We start from the raw sequence: 20,832 nt of genomic DNA on the forward strand, positions 1-20,832 counted from the left end.
AGTCTATGCATTAAGTCTATGCGACGCAGGAGGCGGCGTCGGTGGCGCTTTTCGTCAAAAGATCTCGGCGGTGACGTGGAAGCGTGCGCGCGCACTCGCTCGCTGATAGGCGGCGCTGCCGCCGCCGCTCTAGGCCGACGTCTCTGTGCGGGCGAGGGGGGCGGTTGCTAGGCTGCGCTCCGGGCCTAGTAGGCCGCAGGGGCGGCGTGGCCGGCCAGGCAGGCAGGCAGCCGAAAGGACGGCGAGGGAACGCCATGGCGGCTTCGCCTCGGCCGGAGCCGCGCGGCTCGGAGACACCCAGCAGCTGCGTGCTGTGTTGCGGAGAGCTAGAGGTGGTGGCGCTGGGCCGGTGCGAGCACCCCATCTGCTACCGCTGCTCCGTGCGGATGCGGGCGCTCTGCGGGGTGCGCTACTGCGCCGTCTGCCGGGAGGAGCTGGCCCAGGTGAGCGCGGCCGGGGAGCCGGTGCCGGGAGGGAGGAAGGGAGGCAGGCTCCCTGTTCTTCGCATGGCCACGGCCGGCTCTGGCTTTCAGTTTTACTTCTTGTATCTGTTACCTGCCCTGCCCCGACCCCCGCCCAAGGGTCCCGAGGCAGGTTACATAAAAAACAAATAATACTATATATCCATACAGCCCACTACGGATGGCAAATGCTTCTGAGATACCTCTAAAAGGGGAAGATTTATAGCTATCTGTATCTCGCTCGCTCTCTTTCTCTCTCTCTCATACACGGAAAACAAGATCTAAAGAGATCTGAAAAACAAAAAATGCCTTTATTTTCAGAACTGCTAAACTGATAATAATGTAAATATATGTTTGTGTGATGAACACTCATTAGAAATATATCTATATATTTCTACTTTCATTCATATATTCTAGGCATTCGTTACTTCAGTTTTGTACTATTGAGTGTATTATAAGTAAGTGTAGAATATATACATATACACACACACTCACTCTGGATCGTGTCCAGCATTAGTCATACCCAGAGTAGACTCATTTAAATTAATGGACATAAGTAACTCTGGTTCATTGGTTTCACTGGATCTGCCCAGTGTAGAATTTAGTTTAGTACAGCCCACTATCTGACATTACTAGTGGGGGTGGGGGTGAAATCCATCCATCATTATTGCGAACAGATCCCACAAAATCAATTGGCAGTATTAGTAATTAGGCCTACCAATTTCATTGGGCCTGATCTGAGTGTGGCTAATATTGTTTATCACCAAAGTGAAAAAATGAGCAGTGGACTTTTGTTAGTGTTACCTGCTTTATTTTATTTGAAAAAGTATTATTGTTATTATTATTGTTGTATTATTATTATTATTATTATTATTATCATCATCATCATCATCATCAGTTGCTGGGGATCAACAGTGAAAGAAGGCTGTTTGGTCTGATCCAGCAGGTCTCTTATGTTCTTAGCTGTTAACCATAATAGGTTGATAAAACCTCCAAGCTCAGAGACAGTCAACCTCTGAGTATCAGTATCTTAGATGATGAACAGCTGGCTGTTTATGTGAGGGATCTGTTCTATGGGACTTGCTGATCCATTTATGCTCCAAAGGGTTGAGTTGCCACCTCTTAATCTACCAAAGAGTATTTGTTGAGCCAAGCCCCTTCTGTGTATGGGATGAGTTTGAAGTGCATAGACAGCTGCTGAAATCTGTAACTCGGTGGCCAGTCGCTTACACATCTCTTCTGTTTAAATGTTCATACAACTATCTTGTGCAGTCCTCTGGTTTGGAATACTGTACATAACAGCATGTTCTTGTAAGAACCATGTGACCTTCACAAAGTATTTTCCTTTTATTGTTTTGGAAGGAGAAGCTATGAAGGTCAGTTATTTCAACAGAATAGGAAACAGTACTTGTGAGCTCTGCATGAGATGTATAACAAACACGTATACACACAGGGGTGGAGTTGCAGACTCACCCTTTTTGCTTATTTAACACCTCCTAATTCAAGACAAGCCTCACTTTGCAGTAAAGCCAGTTTGGCTTCTCATTCTTTTGGTGCTGCTAACATCATAATTTGGGGATTTAATGTGTCCAGGCCACAGAAGGCTATGGAGACATATTGTCTACTCCTTGCCAACTGATAGAGGAGTTTTTAATAGAGAGAGTTGCATTCAACCCTGAGGCTGGCCTTGGGTATCTACATACCCTTTGACTTTGAATTACTATGCTTCTGCCTGCATAGCCATCCCTCAAAGAAAGCTTGTACAGTGGGACCTCGGGTAACATACACTTCAGGTTACATACGCTTCAGGTTACAGACTCCGCTAATCCAGAAATAGTACCTCGGGTTAAGAACTTTGCTTCAGGATGAGAACAGAAATCGTGCTCCGGTGGCAGCGGGAGGCCCCATTAGCTAAAGTGGTGCTTCAGGTTGAGAACAGTTTCAGGTTAAGAACGGACCTCCAGAACGAATTAAGTACTTAACCCGAGGTACCACTGTATCTGGTTCTCAGATGGTCTCCAGTATTTCTCTGCCATTCTCTGGGCTTTCGACACTACTTTAAAGCTCCACTTCTAGGATTCATGCAATTTAACTGAGCTTTGTCCCTACTTACGCTCTCTAATGGACAGTTCATATTTTGATGGATGTTGTGGTGTCTTGTGCTGGGTAGTACTAGTGTGTTACCATTGCTTCTCGGCCTGTTGGCTAAGATCAAGTACAGTGGTACCTCGGGTTACAGATGCTTCAGGTTACAGACTCCGCTAGCCCAGAAATAGTACCTCTGTTTAAGAACTTTGCTTCAGGATGAGAACAGAAATCACGTGGCAGCGGCACAGCAGCAGTGGGAGGCCGTATTAGCTAAAGTGGTGCCTCACGTTAAGAACAGTTTCAGGTTAAGAACGGACCTCCAGAACGAATTAAGTTCTTAACCCGAGGTACCACTGTATCATTGTGGTCCATCTGGTTCAAAATCTTTGTACAGTTTCCTGGAATTCTGCTAAAACTGGCTTGACACCATTTTCTTAGTTTCTACTCGCCAGTACCTGAAGCTTCTAATGCAGGGTTAGCCAACATTATGACCTCCAGAAGTTGCTGGACTAAAATTCCTCATTGACCAGCATGGCAAGTTGTCAATGGCGATTGGAAATCTGTTGTGGGAAGGGATATGTTTACATGTTCTTTTTCTTGAAAATCAATTAAAAATATGTTTATTTTCTTATAAAAAGAGGATGGCCCAACAACACCTGGAGAGGCACAACCTTTGCTCTTCCTGCTCTCTTGGGTAGTTCTGCTAGCCCAGTTTTAACAAATTTCCAGTCATCCCTTGTTCCTTGCCACTCCCCTTTCTTGCCAGGTTACATTCAGAGAATCCAGGCTGCCTGAGTGTTGTATGTTTTGAGGCTTCTCTCTGCTCATCTGGCAGAATTGTGAGACAGAAGAGATTCAGTGTGTACATTCTGCTATTGCTCTCTGACCATTGCTGTGCCTCACTGTTGTTACTGATCCTGTTACTTCAGTGCTTCCCTGAATGCTACCAATGAGGAATATACCTCATTAGTATCAGGTGTCACATCTTGATTAATCAAATTCAGTATTGGTTATGTACTTAACAATGTGTCTTAAAAGTACAATGAGCCTTTGGGAACCAGCAGTCTCCATATGGGGCTGAATATTTGTTCAGAGTCTGAACACTAAAATGGGATAGACCTTTAGTCTGGAGGGTGTTGGGTGGGCAATGGCTGCTCTACTGCAAAGGCGGGAAAGCCATGGACTTCTCTAATCATTGGCTATGCTGGGTGGGGCCAATGGCAGGGTCCAGCAACACCTGGGAGACCACAAGCTCCCCCAACCCTGGTCTAGTGATATGCAAGTGAATATTAAGGATCCTCCATATAGAAAAATCCTGAAAATGTTTAATCTAGGTTTATCTCGTGTATTTGGGGACATAAGTGAATCTCCCAGTAACAGAACACCTCTGGCTGTTCCAGCAGGGAGCTTATTTTGTAGATATGCCCATAAGGTGCCTACTGTTGTACATTCAAGAACGAATGGCTGCTCTCTTTGTCCTCCTTGGCTTCAGTCCAGCAGCAAGTGATATCATTTTTGTTCCAGTTGCAGGAACAGTATGTTTGCTTAAAGATCAAGGTTCAATTAGATCATTCTTCTTGGGAGTAAATCTGTTGTAGGCATTAGCATTTCCAGCTTATTCAGGTCCTGTACTTTGGGAATGTTTGGGGGGGGGGGGGCAAGGGGAAATGGGACATGCAATAGTCCAAAAGATACTGACATGGGAAAATAGGCAGGAGAGAGAGAGAGAGAGCACCTTGCCCAGGAGGTCATTGCATGACATTGTTGATTTCCTTGTGATCACCCTATTCCATGTGCCCATTCATAAGTTCAGTGGCAGGGAGCTTCAGGGTGTAAGATACTTGCATAGCAGGTGGGGTGTGTGTGTGTGTGTGTGTGTGTGTGTGTGTGTGTGTGTGTGTGTGTTAGCTACTTACAGAATGAGAGTATAATACAAAGTACAGTGCTCACACTGCCATATTATTTCCATGTCTCAGGCAGGTTATTGGTAGTAGAGCCCCTGCTTTGCATGCAGAGAGCCCCAGGTTCAATCCCTGATGGCATCTTTAGGTAGGGGCTTGGAATATCCCATGTGTCCCTTGGAGCGCTGCTGCCATTCAGTGTGGACATTACTGAGTTAGATGGGCCTGTGTTTCAGGATAAGGCAGCGTCCTGTGGTCCTCTCTGCTTGCTTATATGGCATATTGTGCTAAGTTTCATTTTACATAAAAAGGCTACACCTCTGCCTCTGCTAAAACTGATTTCCCCCAAGAGAGTTGGCAGGTGTGAGAGAGAGTTAACAAGTAAACAGAGGACAAAAATGTCACTGGGTACTTTGTAAAAAGTGAGACAGAAGGAACAGGGGCACGTGGATGGTTATTCCCAGGGTACTAGTACCATACTGTACTAGCCACCATAAACCCACCATAGCAAACGACCCAGATGTCCTTGTGTGTTTGTGTCTGCAGTGCTGGCAATCTGCCTTGTTCTTTTTTCCTTATCACACCCTATTTTGCCTTCCTCCATGCTCTTAGCAATGCAGCATCCTGTTACAGCTGCTGCCAAGTACTGGAGTAGATTGCTGTGATTCTGTACCTCGTCAAACTGCCTTTGCACTGGAAGTGGCTCTTTTGGGCTTGGAATAGAGGGAACCAGAGTGAGATGGCAGGCAGGGTTAGATTGGTAGAGTTGGGAGCAGGGGGACCTCTCTCTGTTGCACATTGGCAGCCAGCCCTACCTTGGACATTGGGCAGTATCTGTAAAGCTCAGGAATGCTCAGGCCTCACATGTGGGAAAGTCAGCTCCTCCAGTCTCTTCTGCTGAAGACTTTGAGGTTCTCTGTAGATGGTCCCCTGGTGATGACATCAGTGGCAGCCTCTCCTTTATTCAGGAATATTAATTAATTGTTTTGCATCCTGACCTTTCTTAGAATAATAATGATAATGATAATTTTATTATTTATAACCTACCCATCTGACTGGGTTTCCCCAGCCACTCTGAGCAGCTCCCAGCAGAATGGTAAAAACACTATCAAACATTAAAAATTTCCTTAAACAGGCTGCCTTCAGATGTCTTCTAAAAGTCAGATAGTTGTTTATTTCCTTGGCATCTGAAGGGAGGGTGTTCAACAGGGAGGGTGCCACTACCAAGAAGGCCCTCTTCCTGGTTCCTTGTAACTTTGCTTCTTGCAGTGAGGGAACCAGCAGAAGACCCTCAGAGGATGATGGGGGTGGAGACGCTCTTTCAGGTATACCGGGCTGAGGCCGTTTAGGGCCAACACTTTGAATTGTGCTTGGAAATGCACTGGGAGCCAATCCTTTAGGAGTGGTGTTATATGGTCCCATCGGCCACTCCCAGCCCTGTATAATTCAGAACAACCATTGGTGCTTAAGAAGCTTCCTCATACCATGTCAGACCATTGGGGCCACATGGAACCCTCCAGAGGTTTTGGACTACAACTCTAGCCAGTGTGGCTACTTGCCAGGGATGATGGGAGTTGTAGTCTGCAATGTCTGAAATTGACACTGACTTGCAGTGGTTCTCCAGAGTATCTCCTACTTCAACTTTTTAACTGCTAAGGACTGAACCGGGAACCTTCTGCATGCCTAACATGTACTCTGTCACAGAACTATGGTCAGACAGAATCATGGCAGTTAGGTTAGGCTGACAAATAAGGAGTGGCTGAGTGCTACCCAGTGTGCAGACAAGTATGGACCAAGCCAGAGAATCCAGTAACTTCACAGACATAGGAGATGTTGAAGATTCAGCATTTTGAAAGAGGCATTTCTGTCCCTTGTGGCCACAAAGAAAAACCTGCGGGCAGTTTCTCTTAGTGACAGTGTCTCAGTGGTGCGGTGTAGCTAGCCAGAATCTTGTGACTTCCCCTAGAGTTGGCTCGCCCCCTCAGTAACTTGGGTTGTTCATAAGAACAACCCCCCACCCCAAGCCTTTTCAACAACAATCCTGGTTTATGACTCGCTTGCTTGGATTTTTCTCATGCCCAGTGGAGATGATGCATTCCATTTATTCTTGGAATGGTGTGTCACCAGCCAGAGGCACTTCCTCTTACATAATGTTTAAATTGCGAGGAAATGAAAGCTCAGCCGACCGCGCCAGTCACTGAGGGAGGGGTGAGCAACACACCAATAATCTGTGAAACTTTTTTTTTTAAAAGTTCAACTGGAACTGCTGGATAGTAAGCGACTTCTATCGTGAGCATTTTAGTCCTTCAGAATGGTGGAAGTACCCATGTGATTAGTTAAGTCCCTCTGCAACTGCCTAGTGCCCCCCCCCCCAGTTTTGGGTATTCCTGCAAGGAAGGGGTTGCGTAAGTCCTTGGTTTTTGCTACCCACAAATGCAGGACCAGGCAATGAGTTTAGAGAGGAGACTCCCCCCCCCAGCCCCACAAGGGCAATGTTCCCTCATGGGCATCGTTCTGGGGGCTGCACGCCAGAGGTGGGCAGGGCCCAAGTCAAAGGTGGATGTGGTAACTGTTATGAATCTTATCATTGCGTAGTGGGCTACTTCTCAGCCATTCAAAAGGCAGAGGTTTGTCTCTGTGTGCCACACACTTGTGTGTGTTTTATACATGTTGTATGTGTAAAGAATATACCCACCCATCCCTCTTCATTCCTAGTCTAGACAAGCAAGCAGCATAGTCACAGTTCAAGGACACATTCCAGCCAGGCAAAAGTCCTTGAGGCAGGCACAGAGCAGAACCAATGAAATATGTGAGCTGAATGGAGTCTGCGGTCTGCAAACTACTCACCCCTTTTAAAGGCTGTAGACTTGTTTTGGCTCGTGACTTTGTTCAAGCTTTTTTCACACATCACAGCCCCATGTCCAGCCCCTCTTGTTGTACACATGCCGGATTAGCAACCTACATGTTTTGAAAGCCACAGCTAAATTTCTCAGGGAGCTCACATGGCTTAAGTAGCTCATCTGGGTAAAACTATTGATATCTTCTCTTCTTTCCTGCTTCGTTCCACTGGCTCATTGGCAGCAATGGTTCATCCTTGTTTAATGTCTCTCATGTGAAAGAGGTTAGAATGTGAGTGCATTCAGCTAAGATTCAAATCTGTGTCTTCCTCATCAAGACTCCACACTTTATCCACTAGGTGTTATCTGCATCCACTGATCACCACTCCAGAATCTACCGTATGGATTCCAGCTTTTAGGACTGGGCCAATGGAACATAGCTCTGTATGTATCATCAGTCATGGGCCCAGCAAGCCCTCTAACTCTCCTCCTTGTGTTCTCTGTAGGTGGTCTTTGGGAAGAAGTTGGCATCCTTTTCAACTATTGCACTCAACCAGTTGCAGCACGAGAAGAAATATGACATCTATTTTACTGATGGAAAAGTTTATGCTCTCTATAGGTAAATCTTCTGCAGTTTACTCCCCTTAGATAAATTGGGCAAAGTGTCCCATCCCAAAAAGGAGCACCTAGAACAGGGGTCAGCAAACTTTTAAAGCAGGGGGCCGGTCCACTGTCCCTCAGACCTTGTGGGGGGCTAGACTGTATTTTGCGGGGGAGGGGGATGAACGAATTCCTATGCCCCACAAATAACCCAGAGGTGCATTTTAAATAAAAGGATGCATTCTACTCATGTAAAAACACGCTGATTCCCGGATCATCCATGGGCCAGATTTAGAAGGCGATTGGGCCAGATCCGGCCCCTGGGCCTTAGTTTTCCTACCCATGACCTAGAAGATAGCCATCTATATACATTGGTTTCCTCTTCAGGAATCTCTGTGCCAAATCCTGATTCATGGCACCGTGGGGTTTACTCAGAGTTCATGGAGTCTGTCTGGTCTCTTGCTTGGAAACATGGCCTATGTGGTGGATGATTCAAGATAGTATTTAAAAGTGCACCTAGCAGATATTTTGGACTAGAGCTTCCATCTGCCCTAGCCTCTTGGAATTATAGTCTCAAACCCCTGAAGAGGACCACGTTGGTGAAGTCTGCCCTACCTAAGAGTCTGAGGGCAATATCTGATGAAATCTCAAGAAACCAGAATGGGAGCTCAGTTGGATTTCCATGGCCAGGGGGTGGGTTTTCAATTCCTAAACAAGAAGGGCAAACTATGCAAAACAAGCATTATAGGTTTTCTTGATGCTGACTCTGTGTGTGTTTGTAAGTGATCTATATTGAACGTTGCAGAAGTATGCACTAAGCTATTTCGGGTGCAGGGAACCTTTGACCCTCCAGATATTGCCAAACATCCCAGAATCCCTGCCCATTGGCCATTCTTGCTGGGGCTGATGGGATTTGTACATCTTGAGGGGTTCTCCACACCTGATGTATACAGTGCCTTTCTCCTCCTGCTGGTGCTTTAATTAAAAGGACGATGTGCCAAAGGGGAAACTAGGGAATAGCTCCTGGGGGAGCTAAATTATGGCCTTTTTCTTTCTTTTAGGAAGCTTCTGCAGCACGAATGCCCGCTGTGCCCAGAGGCCAAGCCATTCGCCACCATTGTGGACTTGGAGCAGCACATGAGGAAGCAGCACGAGCTCTTCTGCTGCAGACTGTGTGTGAAACACCTGAAGGCAAGTAGTTGAGAGTCCTCCAGGGTACCTGGTTGGTGTGTGGGGCTGGGTCTTGACCTTCCCAATGACATTGCTCTTATTTGAAGGCAAGGAGTTAACGACATGTTTCCTTGTGTTCTAGATCTTTACCTATGAGCGCAAGTGGTATTCGCGTAAGGACCTTGCCCGGCACAGAATCCACGGGGACCCCGACGACACGTCTCACCGCGGCCACCCCCTGTGCAAATTCTGTGACGAGCGCTACTTGGATAATGATGAATTATTGAAGCACCTGAGAAGAGACCACTATTTTTGCCACTTCTGTGACTCCGACGGGGCACAGGAATACTACAGGTTCGTGGGCACAGCTAGAGCGGAGCCCCAGATGGGAATTTGCCTGTGGCTAATCAGTCTTAAGATTCTTGATGCAGCTGGCCAACCCAGAACCAGGTGCTTGTGCCCAGGTTCATAAGAAGAGACGGTGGTCAGGTTTGGAGGGCTAGCAGCCGCCATGAATTGTAGCTTCTTTTGACAGATGACTGTTCCTGGGGTAGCAGGAGAGGTTGGGGATGAAACTAGCCCACCCTGCACTTCAGTTACAGAACCCTTGACTGAAGAAAATGGGTGAGGGTTTACATGTTCTCTGCTTGATAAGGAGTCAGGTTGAATCAAGAGCCAGTGTGGTGTAGTGGTTAAAAGCGGTAGACTCCTAATCTGGTGAACCGGGTTCACGTCTCTGCTCCTCCGCATGCAGCTGCTGGGTGACCTTGGGCTAGTCACACTTCTTTGAAGTCTCTCAGCCCCACTCACCTCACAGAGTGTTTGTTGTGGGGGAGGAAGGGAAAGGAGAATGTTAGCCGCTTTGAGACTCCTTAAGGGGAGTAATAAAGCAGGATATCAAATCCAAACTCCTCCTCTTCTTTTTCTTGGGAGTCAAGCCAGCCTCCACCTCCCCTGGTGAAAATGCAGCTGGAGACAGCTGGAAAAGTTCCTTCCTTTCATGAATCACTTCCAATATAGCCCCCTGAAATGATTAACCCTAAAAATAAGCATTTGCTCTCTCCTCATTACTGTTGAAGGTGACTACAGTGCTGGTTCTTTCCTTGCCACACTGCAGTCACCTTCGATGGACACAACTAGCTTTACTCACTAGCAGTATAGATGGCAGTCAAGTTGTCGTTCTTGAGGTTCAGAGCTGGGTTCAGTCTTGAATGGTCTGCCCGTTGTTTTAAAAACCAAATTCTCCTAACTTTCCAACGTGCTGTAAATTTACAAAGCTGGGGCACACAAGGAGAACTCTGAATTCTTCAGGCCTGACTGTTAACTGATCCTGCATATGTATCCTTTGAAAAGTCTTGCCCTGTCAGAGCAAAGTTCTCTTCACTCAGCATTCTCTGCAGGAATCCCAGTAACCAGTTCAGTGCAATATGGTCCTCCTAGAAATTGCCCAGGGGTCCAAATCCTGCCCAGCCCAATTTAGAGGCTTTCCATTTTCCCATCTGTATTTGTCACCACAAACTTGGGTCACATCTACACCATACATTTGAAGCACAAGGCTTCTTTACCCCCCAGCAAATAATCCTGGGAGCTGTAGATTACCCCTTACAGAGCTACAATTCCCAGCATCCCTATACTATAGTTCCCAGGATTCTTTGGAGGAAGCAATGTGCTTCAAATCTGTTATGGTATGGACTTTCCAGGTACTGAACCAAGTCCACAGATAAGCTCACAGTGCATGCCTCCCCTCTACCCTTTTTGCAGCGATTATGAGTACCTCCGGGAACACTTCCGCGAGAAGCACTTCCTCTGCGAAGAAGGCCGGTGCAGCACCGAGCAGTTCACTCATGCCTTCCGGACTGAGATAGACTACAAAGCCCACAAGACGGCCTGTCACAGCAAGAACCGGGCAGAGGCCAGGCAGAACCGGCAGATTGACCTCCAGTTCAACTATGCGCTGAGGCATCAGCGGAGAAATGAGGGTACGCCATACTGGCCAGGCAGGGAAGGGCTGGCTGTTTCAAAGGACAAAGGCAATTCACTTCAGTGTTTTTCAGCTGTGTGATTACCATGGGGTGTTTGCATATTCTCTTATAGCCTAGAAAGAAGCACTGGAGGCAAAAATCATGTTGGGTTTTTTGGATGTGATTTTGTAGGAAAATGGCATTCCATTGCAGAGGTGTCCCGAGCAGTGAACTAACTGGCCAAATTTTGGAGGCATCCAAGATGGAGGATGGAGACTGGCTTTAGGCTTGTGTTCTCTGTTTCCGTCAGCTTTTGTGCTAATTAAGTGCAGAGCTGATCTGATAGAGGTGGATGTGTGGCCATGCAGCTGAGGCAGAAGCATATCCACCACTGGTGTTTTCCAAGCAAGTGCCACTAGCAGGACTAGGACAGAGCACAGAACAGGCAAGAGCAAGGTGATATAACACTTTAGCATCCCTTCCCAAAGCACGGTGACCGGAAGAGCCCTGTTAGTATTGTTGCCTCTGATTAGAAACTAGACCTGTCAGTCACAAAATACCTCTCCCTACATTGACAAGACAAGCCTGCGGAGCAACATTTCAGTTGCAGCAGACACATGGCCTGCATTTATAAAACAAAAACAAAAAACTCCAAATCTCCCCAAATTAGTTTGAATGTCCCTAATTTGGTTGGGGGCAATTAGCAAGGCTTTGGCTGAGACAAGCCTAGGATCTATCTGATGCTTGTTCCTAGCACATCACCTCCATTGTAGCCTATCCTATTCTATCCTATCCTGTCCCGCCGCCCCCCCCCCCACTGGTGACTGATCCCATACAAGGTGGAAAATAGCAGTTTGAGGCTGACTGGCCCCGTATCTTTCTTGTCCCAGGTGTCGTGGGTGGCGAGGACTATGAAGAGGTTGACCGATACAACAGGCAAGTGAGAGGAGGCCGGTCAGGGCCACGAGGAGGGCAGCAAAACCGAAGAGGCAGCTGGAGATATAAGAGGTGAGCGAACTTCAGCCAGCCTTTGGGTGTCGTCTCAATGGGCAGGAAACTGGCTTGTGAACAGGGGTGCAAATCAGGATGTGACATGTACTGTCCCCTTAGTTTAAGGATGCAGTCAGAGCTTGCTGCCAGAATTGGACCACTGTCACGCTTAGCAAAAACCAAAGACTCAGGCCCAGGCAGGAAAGGTCAGTGCAAAGGAGGGTGTGTTGCAAAACCCCTTTTTCCTATTTATAAAAGCCACGTTCTGTTTTTTCTGTTTTAAGATACCTCACATGCACCTTACGATGAAAGCAATAGAACATTGCAACAACCTATTGTACTTCTATAGCACACTTTCCATGCATAAAACAACTTATAAAAATACCTGTCTAAGAAAAAGCAAAACCCATTAGAAACCATGTGGGTTTGTTTAGGTATTAAGGACAATGAGCTATGCATTCTATTTGCATGAGACTTTGGAGATGTGTTGCTTTTGCCAGCAGGTGGCAGCACCAAGCTGCCTCTTGCTTTTATCTCCCCTGGAGTGGCAGCCCAGATTCTGCCAGCCCTTCTGTTTTTCCAGACTTCAATATGTTATCTCAAAATCTAGCATAACTTGTTGTACACCATCTTCTACAAGAACAGTATAGCATGATAACCTTTGCAGCAGCCTTCGCCAGCCAGTGGGGCAATTCTCTCCCCTGCTGCTGTATGGACCAAGCTTGTTGGGTGGGCGGGGCCAGCCTGCCAGTTGCCTGTTGTCACAATGACAAGTGACCCATTTTCGCCCCTGTGGTTTGGAATTAAACTCTGTGTGTGCAGCACTTGAAGCCTGGACAGTCAGCTGGTTGTTGGGGATGCAAAGCAGCTGTAGGCAAGCACCAGCAATCAGTGCACGGGTCTTTGCAAGTGCCACTAATCAGCTGATTGGCAGTGCCTGCAAAGCCCTTTTCACCCAGCCTGAAAGGCAGGTGGGCATGGCTTGGCTTCATGGGCCAAGCGGGGAGGCTCAATTAGCCCCGTGGGCTGGAGGTTCCCAACCACCTGGTTTATAGAGGTAGGAGACATGTCCCTTTAACTCTAGCCTTTCTTGCACTGCACTGTTCAAAATCCTTACAGGGAGGAAGAAGACAGAGACATTGCAGCAGCTGTCAGGGCATCTGTAGCCGCCAAAAGGCAAGAAGAGAAGAAGCGGGGGGAGGACAAAGAGGACAGCTCCCGTGCCAAAAAGGAAGATGCAAAAGATCTGGACTTGAGCACCTCCAAGCGGGGACCAAAATCTCCAGCCGATGTGCCAGGTGAGAGCGGCCTCTGAGGGCCGGGGTGGGCTCAACACCAGGCAGGAGAGGGGCCATATCTCAGGATCCTTGCTAGAATACAGTCTCTAAGTTAGGCCTGCCTTTCTGTTCTTCCTCCCAAGCTCCCAAGGAAACTGCTGCAAAGGCTGTTTTGAGCCAAGATGACTTTCCTGCCATTAACTCGACAGCAGTGGGCTCTGTGCAGAGGTGAGTTTTTGATCTAGTAGATGACAGTTGGAAAGGGCCAAAAGGTCAGGCATATCACCTAGTTTAAGAGGGGAGGGGGTCTCCCTCCAAGGCAAAGTCCTTTTCCTCATTCACCAGTTACAGAATCATGGAATTGTAGAGTTGGAAGGGACTACGAGGGACATCTAGTCCAACCCCCTGCAATGCAGGAATCTTTTGCCCTAGGTTCGCCTCTGCCTCCATGTCTTGTTTCAGCTTGATCTGCAGGCTGAAGAGAGTCTCGCTCCCCTGTTAGCACCCAAGGCTCCCAAATAAGTTTCCCATTCTATCCTTGGGGCTCCCCATTTCCTTCATATATCTAATTCTGTGCAGTTTCAATGAAAACAGTTGAGTAGAGCACCTCTTTCCCGGTGGGTTTTTTGCTGCATGACGGGGGAGGTTTGCTTTTCTACACGGGGCTTTCTTCTTGCAGCTTGGCCCAGCCAGCCTCGGTGAAACTGGACGAAGAGGACTTCCCAAGCCTCTCTGCCGCCTCCTCGACTGCCCCTACGGTCTCATCGGCCATGTCCTTAACTTACACGGCCACAGCCAGGAGGTCGGCCTTTCAGGAGGAGGACTTCCCGGCCTTGGTGTCCAAAGTGCAGCCAAACATCAAGGCGGCCTCGACCCTCACCTCCGCCTGGAACTGCGGCTCAGGCAAGAGCATGGTGAAAGCCGTGCCCACCAGCAACTCCAGTGCCAGCCAACCGGCCAGGAAGGCAACCCCCAGCAGCAGCGGCAAAGGTGGCAGAAAGAACAAGGCTGCCCTTTGCAACGACGACCAGGAGAGCAGCAGTGGCCTGACTAGCCAGGAGATCCGCAGCGCTCCGACCATGGTCGACGTCTCCTCTCTGCTGGCGGCCTCAAACTCTCAGACTTTTGTCAAAGTGGGCAAGAAGAAGAAAGTTGGGGCCGAGAAGCCAAGGGCGGCCTCTCCCTCCATCTTGCAGGAAGCACCAGCCCCCATCCCTTCTGCGGAGAAGGCACCAGAAGCCGAGCAGGTGCCAACCTTGCCTGCCGACGCCGATGTACCAGCTATTGTGAACGGTCACTCAGAGAAGTGTGTGGGCACCTGCAACGCTTCTAAAGAGCCCCCTGGTTTGAAGAAGCCCCCAGTGGCCAGCCAGACCCTGCTGCCTCAGGAAGACTTCCCAGCCCTCGGAAACTCTGGACCACCCCGAATGCCTCCACCCCCAGGTAAAAGGCTGCAGGCTTCCTTCTCAGGTTTTGAGAAGAATTGTTCCTGGGGTGAGTGAGTGTTGTGGGTGTGGGTGTGAAGACTCTTCCATCGGTGCAGAATTTGGCCGCCTGAGAATCTCCACTATCACTTTTTCTAAACCGATTTGAGGGGTTTATTTTACCATCAAGTGGTATATAAATTATATGAAATAAATGAACAAGCAACAACTGTTTGGGCTGTATAAAGTTGTCTGAAAGCTTTTGAGCCTCAGATGCTGAAATCTCTGAACCCAGGTTTCCCATTACCACACACTGGACTAGGACCAGTTTTCTAGGGTGCCGCTTGAGCATGTACAGAGCAACCTGCCGTGTACTACAAAAGAGCTATGTCTAAATCGCTGGCTGCATATGCCATTGGTGCAGGATCTAACTGCTTGTTGTCTCCCCCACTCCTTTTTCCAGGCTTCAACTCTGTGGTGCTGGTTAATAGCCCCCCGCCACCTCCGGGACTGTCAGTGCCTCTTAGCAAACCACCCCCTGGCTTCACTCCTATTCCACCCACTAGCATCTCGGAGTCTGCCCCTGCTCCTGTGAAAGAGTAAGTAGTTGGCTCTTGTGTGTTGTGGTGTTGCTGACTTTCATCTTTATGGAGTGGCTGTTACATAGGTCTTCGGGGCCCTCCCACCCTCTGGTATAGGATGAGGCCTGCAAAGGAAGAGGGCCTTCTTTATGATGTCACCACCAGGACTTCCTGGCACCTTTAGTTTTTCCAGGCTTTGTAGACATAGGCTTGGTTTGCACATAACATTAAACCACGGTTTAAGTAAATATTGGTTAAACCATGGTTTGGTGTTCTGTGCAAATCCAACCCAGTGCCTTAAATATAGTTTATCATTGTTGTTTTATTTATATCCATTTTATTTATATACCATATGAATACCATTGCTTCTAGTTATGTTAACTATAAACTATAAGCCATGGCTCGTTAGCTTACTGCTGTTGCCTCTGAATCTAGGCAGTATTTTCGTTTCATACACTTTTTAAAAATCTGGCTTTTAAGCCCTCATTGCCTCTTTATTTATTGTGTTCTTATTATGGTTCTTTAGACTTCTGTTATTCCTTTTTTTAGTTATGTTTCGGGGTGGAGGTGGCATGTTCTTATGCAAATTGTCCTTGGAGTTTTTATGGAACAACACTAAAAATATTTTGCCATAAATAAATGTCCAAGGTGGCGGTTTCGTAGAGGTTAGGGACTCTTTCTCAAACTTCTGATAGTTGAGGCACACACTTTCCAAATTCAGAATGAGGGTGTGGGTAGGGTTCTTCTTCGAAAAGTGTTACTTTCTAGAGCCATCTGTCCAAAACTGATGCCCCAGAAGATGGGGCTGTTGCATCTTATAGTCCAAAAGGGGACCAGGTTGGGGAATGCTGTTTTCCTGTGTATAAGGTAACGGCCACACCATAAAGCAGCGTTACACTATTTGAAGAGTCATGGCTTCTGTCATCTTGGGAACTGTAGTTACCCCCCACCATTCCCTGCAGCAGCCTTAACAAACTACATTTCCCAGGATTCTGTGGGGGAAGCCATGTGCTTTAAATGTATGGTGTTGATGTGACCTTAGAGTTGGAATTGGCCCTCTCTCCCTGTGCTTCTGCTGCCTCTGAGGAAAGTGGGATTGTGTGATTCAGGCACACCTGATGCTCCTCAGCACAGGCTGCTGGGAAAGGGGAGTGTGCCGGAAGAGGGAGAGTCAGATCAAGAAGTGACAAACTCCCGTGCTTATGGATGAAAGCTATCTATCCTTGTTGCTCTACGCCGGGGTAGGCAACCTAAGGCCCAGGGGCTGGATGTAGCCCAATCGCTTTCTCAATCCGGCCCGCGGACAGTCCAGGAATCAGCGTGTTTTTACATGAGTAGAATGTGTGCTTTTATTTAAAATGCATCTCTGGGTTATTTGTGGGGCATAGGAATTTGTTCATTTCTCCCCCCCCCCCCCCAATATACTCTGGCCCACCACATGGTTTGAGGGAAGGTGGACCAGCCCACGGCTGAAAAAGGTTACTGTCCCCCGCTCTACGCATTTCGGAGTACAAAACTCCAGGAGCTTTAAAAGCTTGCAAATCCTTTAGAACCAGAAACAAATTTTTCTCTCCCCGTGTTCACTGCAAAGATGCAAGGAAAAATGTGTTGTTTACAGCTGGTTTTTTAGTTCCAGTTTACAAACAGGGTGTTTCTGGTTCTAGGGAATTTGCAAGCATTTCAGGCTCCCTCCTGAAAAAAGTTTTGCGCTCTAAAATGCATAGAGCAACAGCAATATTTCATCCATAAGCACTAGAGCAGAAAGTCACACAGGGCTGCAGCTGGCAGCTTTCTCTATGGGTTGATAATTTAGTCCTGTTTTTCACAGTAGAGCAGCAGTTTTGCCATGTTTCAGGAATGTGCTGTGGCACACCGTTTAGGAATTACTGTAGGGAGAGGGAAACCTCAGAAGGGGGAAGCCTCAGATCAGTAACCATAAAGGAGTGTCAAGAGCCTCTCCAGGGAGCATCCTCAACAAGACACCTTTTCCTGATAACATCCAATGATCCAGTTCAGATCTTGCATTTTTCCTCCCTTCTCAAAACAGGCCAAAACCTTGTCAGGGACCCTATTTGATCCTGGATAACTTCCAGCAGCGGAACATCCATCTAATCCAGTCAATCAAGGAATTTCTGCAAGAAGACGAATCCCAGTTCAACAAATTCAAGACATACTCCGGGCAGTTCAGGCAGGTGAGCAGCAGGGAGACCCCCTTAGATACACTTGCAAGACGATTCTACTGGAACATCCAGCGGCGGAGAGTTCTTCCCACGAGTGGCAGCATGTATCTGGGTGGGCCTGGGCTTGATGTTAAGCGTCTGCCTGTGTTTTAGCACTGTTTGGTGAAGTCATTGGTGGCTTTTTGTGGCTTATGGTGGGGTAGTGAGGTCAGAAAGCAGTGACATGTATCCACTGGAATTGGAAGGCTGCTCAGTGACATTGCCCTGGGCTCCTTTGGGAGGAAGAGTGGGATATATATGTAATCACTATTCATAATAATGATAGTGCCAGCACTTTGCTATCCCTAGCACAAGGTAAACCTGGATTCTGTGGTGAATCCCATAGAGCACTTACCTCTTGGTCACCTTACCCAGTTAGCCTAGTCAAACACAGGGAGATATCACCTGAAAAACAAGACCAAGGTACTTTTGTTGTACCAAAAGCAGGCCTGGAGAGCTGTTCTGGACCTGCTGCTTTTGAGCAAGTTTGTTTATAAAATCTCCCGGGGCAGTGGTGGAGGCTCTCCAGCAAGGGAGCTTCCTGTGGTTCTCTAGGAAACGTACTTTCATGTTCCCAGATACTGGAATCACTGCCAATAAGATCTGCTTATAGGAGCAGTCACTGTCAATAAGAGGCCATTTCATCTTCTCTCATGCTCCAAGGGTCCCTATGAAGCTGGGGTTGGGGAAGATCTCCCTAGTGACCCATGTGGTATCTGCAGGGGATTCACTATTTGCACAAATCATTTGCCCACTCACCTTTTCAGCAGGGACTTCAAGGGATCTAGGTGACCCTGCAATTTCTTGATGAGCATGGGCTTCTAGTAATTCATGAGCAGACTTGGGCTTGTGATTTAGTACATTCTTAGAAATTTACTAAATTTTGGGGGGGGGGGGTGATAACTTTTTTGCCTCCGCTCCAGACATCATTTGCATGAAGGCTGTTTTCCCAGCCTCCTCCTCCTTTTCTGACTGTCCAATCTCCTTCCCTCCTTTCCAATCCAAGGGTCTGATTTCTGCAGCTCAGTATTACAAGAGTTGCCAGGAGCTGCTGGGCGAGAACTTCAAGAAGATCTTCAACGAGCTCCTTGTGCTGTTGCCGGACACGGCCAAGCAGCAGGAACTGCTTGCCGCTCACAATGACTTGAAGGCCAGGCTGGGCTCCTCCGCTTCCCCCATTGGTAGATCCAGGAAGAACCGGAAGAGCGCCTGGCAGACAGACTTGGGCTCCGACCTTGACTGTTGCGTCTGCCCCACATGCCAGCAGGTGCTGACCCAACAGGACCTCCTTTCCCACAAAGCCCTGCATATGGAGGAGGAGGAGGAGTTCCCCTCCTTGCAGGCTATCAGCAGGATCATCAGCTAGCTGTTCCAGGCAACTAAATAAAGCCAGTCTCCATCTTTAAAAAATTGCGTTTCTTGGAAGGCAGGCTCTCAGAAGAGTGTAGAGCAGCCGGCTCTGTGGGCGGGCAGAGGGAGTTTGTGGAAGGTGCTGGCAGGCTAAGGGGATTCCTGGGTGGCGGCAGCTGCGGCCACTGGGGAAATCCAGTGACAACGGGCCTCCTGCCACAAAAATGGGCTGGAATTGCAAGTTCCCAGTGGGTGGAGTCTAGTTTGCCACCACCGTTGATGAATTAGCTAGTTTCTGACCTTGGCACAATATGGAAATATGGGCAGGGAGGGGTTGTTTTCATTTGTAAAAAAAAATTAAAAACCGGAAGGTTACCATTTTGGTTGCAGAAAGCCACTGAGAATGGCTCAGAAGCAGTCGCACATAAGATGTAAGTTGTGTAGGCCGCACAGGATAGAAGGGTGTTGGGAATGTAGAGCTGGGCAAAGGTGCCATGGCAAGTATGGATTTGGGCCTCTCCTCTGGCCTACTCTTGTCTCTCACCCCAGTTCAGCTTTTTGGATGAGTTTCTTCCATCGACAGGGATGGAACTTCTTAAGAAAATATCTGCATCTAGACTTCAAAGCATTTTTTCTGTCAAGCTTAAATGTTTCTCCAAGGAAACCCAGATTTCTTCTGTTAAAACTGCATGTAGGTTTAAAAAATGGTATTCAATGCTTTTTCTCTGTGTAAAATGTGCATTTCTGCCTCTGTGATGCGAGTTCAGTTATTTCCATTGTCTTTGAGGAATCTGTGCTGGCTTAGATCAGCCAGTGGTTGGCTCATTAAATGCTGCTCCACATTGACCACCATCCTATGTTGCCATCCGATGCCTTGAAATGCAAGCTTCCTATGAGTTTACCTAGAAGCGGGTAGGAGAGAGCTGGCTAGGATCTAAATTCCACCCTGTCGCCAGGGAGAGCTTCCTCCTTTACATTGTCTCCACAGGGTAAGCAACCTCAACAGCTCCTTGCAGAGACTTTTCCTAGTGGGCTACCTTGGAAGTGAAATACACTCACCAAGACCAGAGAAACACCAGCTGAGAGTGTGCAACCTCTTGTTCAAGTCCAGGAAGAGAAATTGCAAATACTTTGGCAACAGGTAAAATCTATCCCACCAAAAAACAACCCTCCACATAGGAATTGGCACATGAGGAAAGCTAGTTTAGAACCCTCCCCCAAATCCAGGTTTGCAGGAACATTTACTTTGCATTGTGGGTAGGAGAGGCTGCAAATCAGTCGTGCCATTTCCACCAGCCTGTGGTATGAAATGGAAGAGTCCAGACCCCCATTGGACCACCTGCTGAGCTGCTTGTCCAAACTGAGATTTTTTCCAGTTTATCTGCCACCTTGTTGTAATTGCTCAAGTCTTGATGTCAGCAGCCTTTCACGTCAGTATTTTCAAGTAATTATTGTTTTAAAGATCTTATATCGGCATGTCTTTACTGAATCCACCCGGCTCTTTAATCAAAAAATGCTTGACACAATTTAGTAGCAGTTCTGCACAAGTACTGCTGAAATGGGGGGTGGGGTGTTACAAGAACTCCCTGTTTGCTTTAGAGGGGTGGAAGAGATCTAAACCAGGCTTCCTCAAACTCGGCCCTCCAGATGTTTTGAGACTACAATTCCCATCATCCCTGACCACTGACCACTGCTAGCTAGGTATCATGAGAGTTGTAGGGCAAAAACATCTGGAGGGCCGAGGTTGAGGAAGTCTGATCTAAACCTTGGATCATTCCCACAATTTTAAGAAAAAGTTACTTAACTGTTACACATCCAGGCATGGCCCCAAAGATGATCGTTAAGATTGGCTCAGTAATGCAGGACTTATCTTGAGGTGGTTTTGTTAAGTAGTACTTGAGTAAAACTAAGAATGTAGGGTACTTTGGACCTTTCCACCACATGCACAGGGTATGTTGGAAAGGAAGGCAGGG

At 47.6% G+C, this 20,832-nt stretch overlaps 1 protein-coding gene across 1 annotated transcript; it reads left to right on the top strand.

Moving 5' to 3' along the window:
* Positions 1-5: 5 nt before the first annotated feature.
* ZNF598 (zinc finger protein 598, E3 ubiquitin ligase) lies at positions 6-19,711 on the top strand. The gene is made up of 12 exons (XM_083585988.1): positions 6-443; positions 7,794-7,906; positions 8,949-9,078; positions 9,200-9,411; positions 10,819-11,036; positions 11,909-12,026; positions 13,128-13,306; positions 13,429-13,513; positions 13,965-14,728; positions 15,173-15,308; positions 17,338-17,482; positions 18,516-19,711. Exons 1-12 carry the CDS (start codon positions 255-257, stop codon positions 18,873-18,875), a joined length of 2,649 nt encoding a protein of 882 aa, XP_083442114.1. The 5' UTR covers positions 6-254; the 3' UTR covers positions 18,876-19,711.
* The last annotated feature ends 1,121 nt before the right edge of the window (positions 19,712-20,832 follow it).

Source organism: Podarcis filfolensis (genome assembly GCF_964270895.1).
Source record: "Podarcis filfolensis genome assembly, chromosome: 14".
Classification (NCBI taxonomy): domain Eukaryota; kingdom Metazoa; phylum Chordata; class Lepidosauria; order Squamata; family Lacertidae; genus Podarcis; species Podarcis filfolensis.

Excerpts from the sequence above, each read along its gene's own strand:
- ZNF598 (XM_083585988.1), top strand. The coding sequence starts at position 255 with ATGGCGGCTTCGCCTCGGCCGGAGCCGCGCGGCTCGGAGACACCCAGC. Across the intron at positions 9,079-9,199 it reads TGTGTGTGAAACACCTGAAG|ATCTTTACCTATGAGCGCAA; the intron begins GCAAGTAGTTGA and ends CTTGTGTTCTAG. Across the intron at positions 9,412-10,818 it reads GGGGCACAGGAATACTACAG|CGATTATGAGTACCTCCGGG; the intron begins GTTCGTGGGCAC and ends CCCTTTTTGCAG.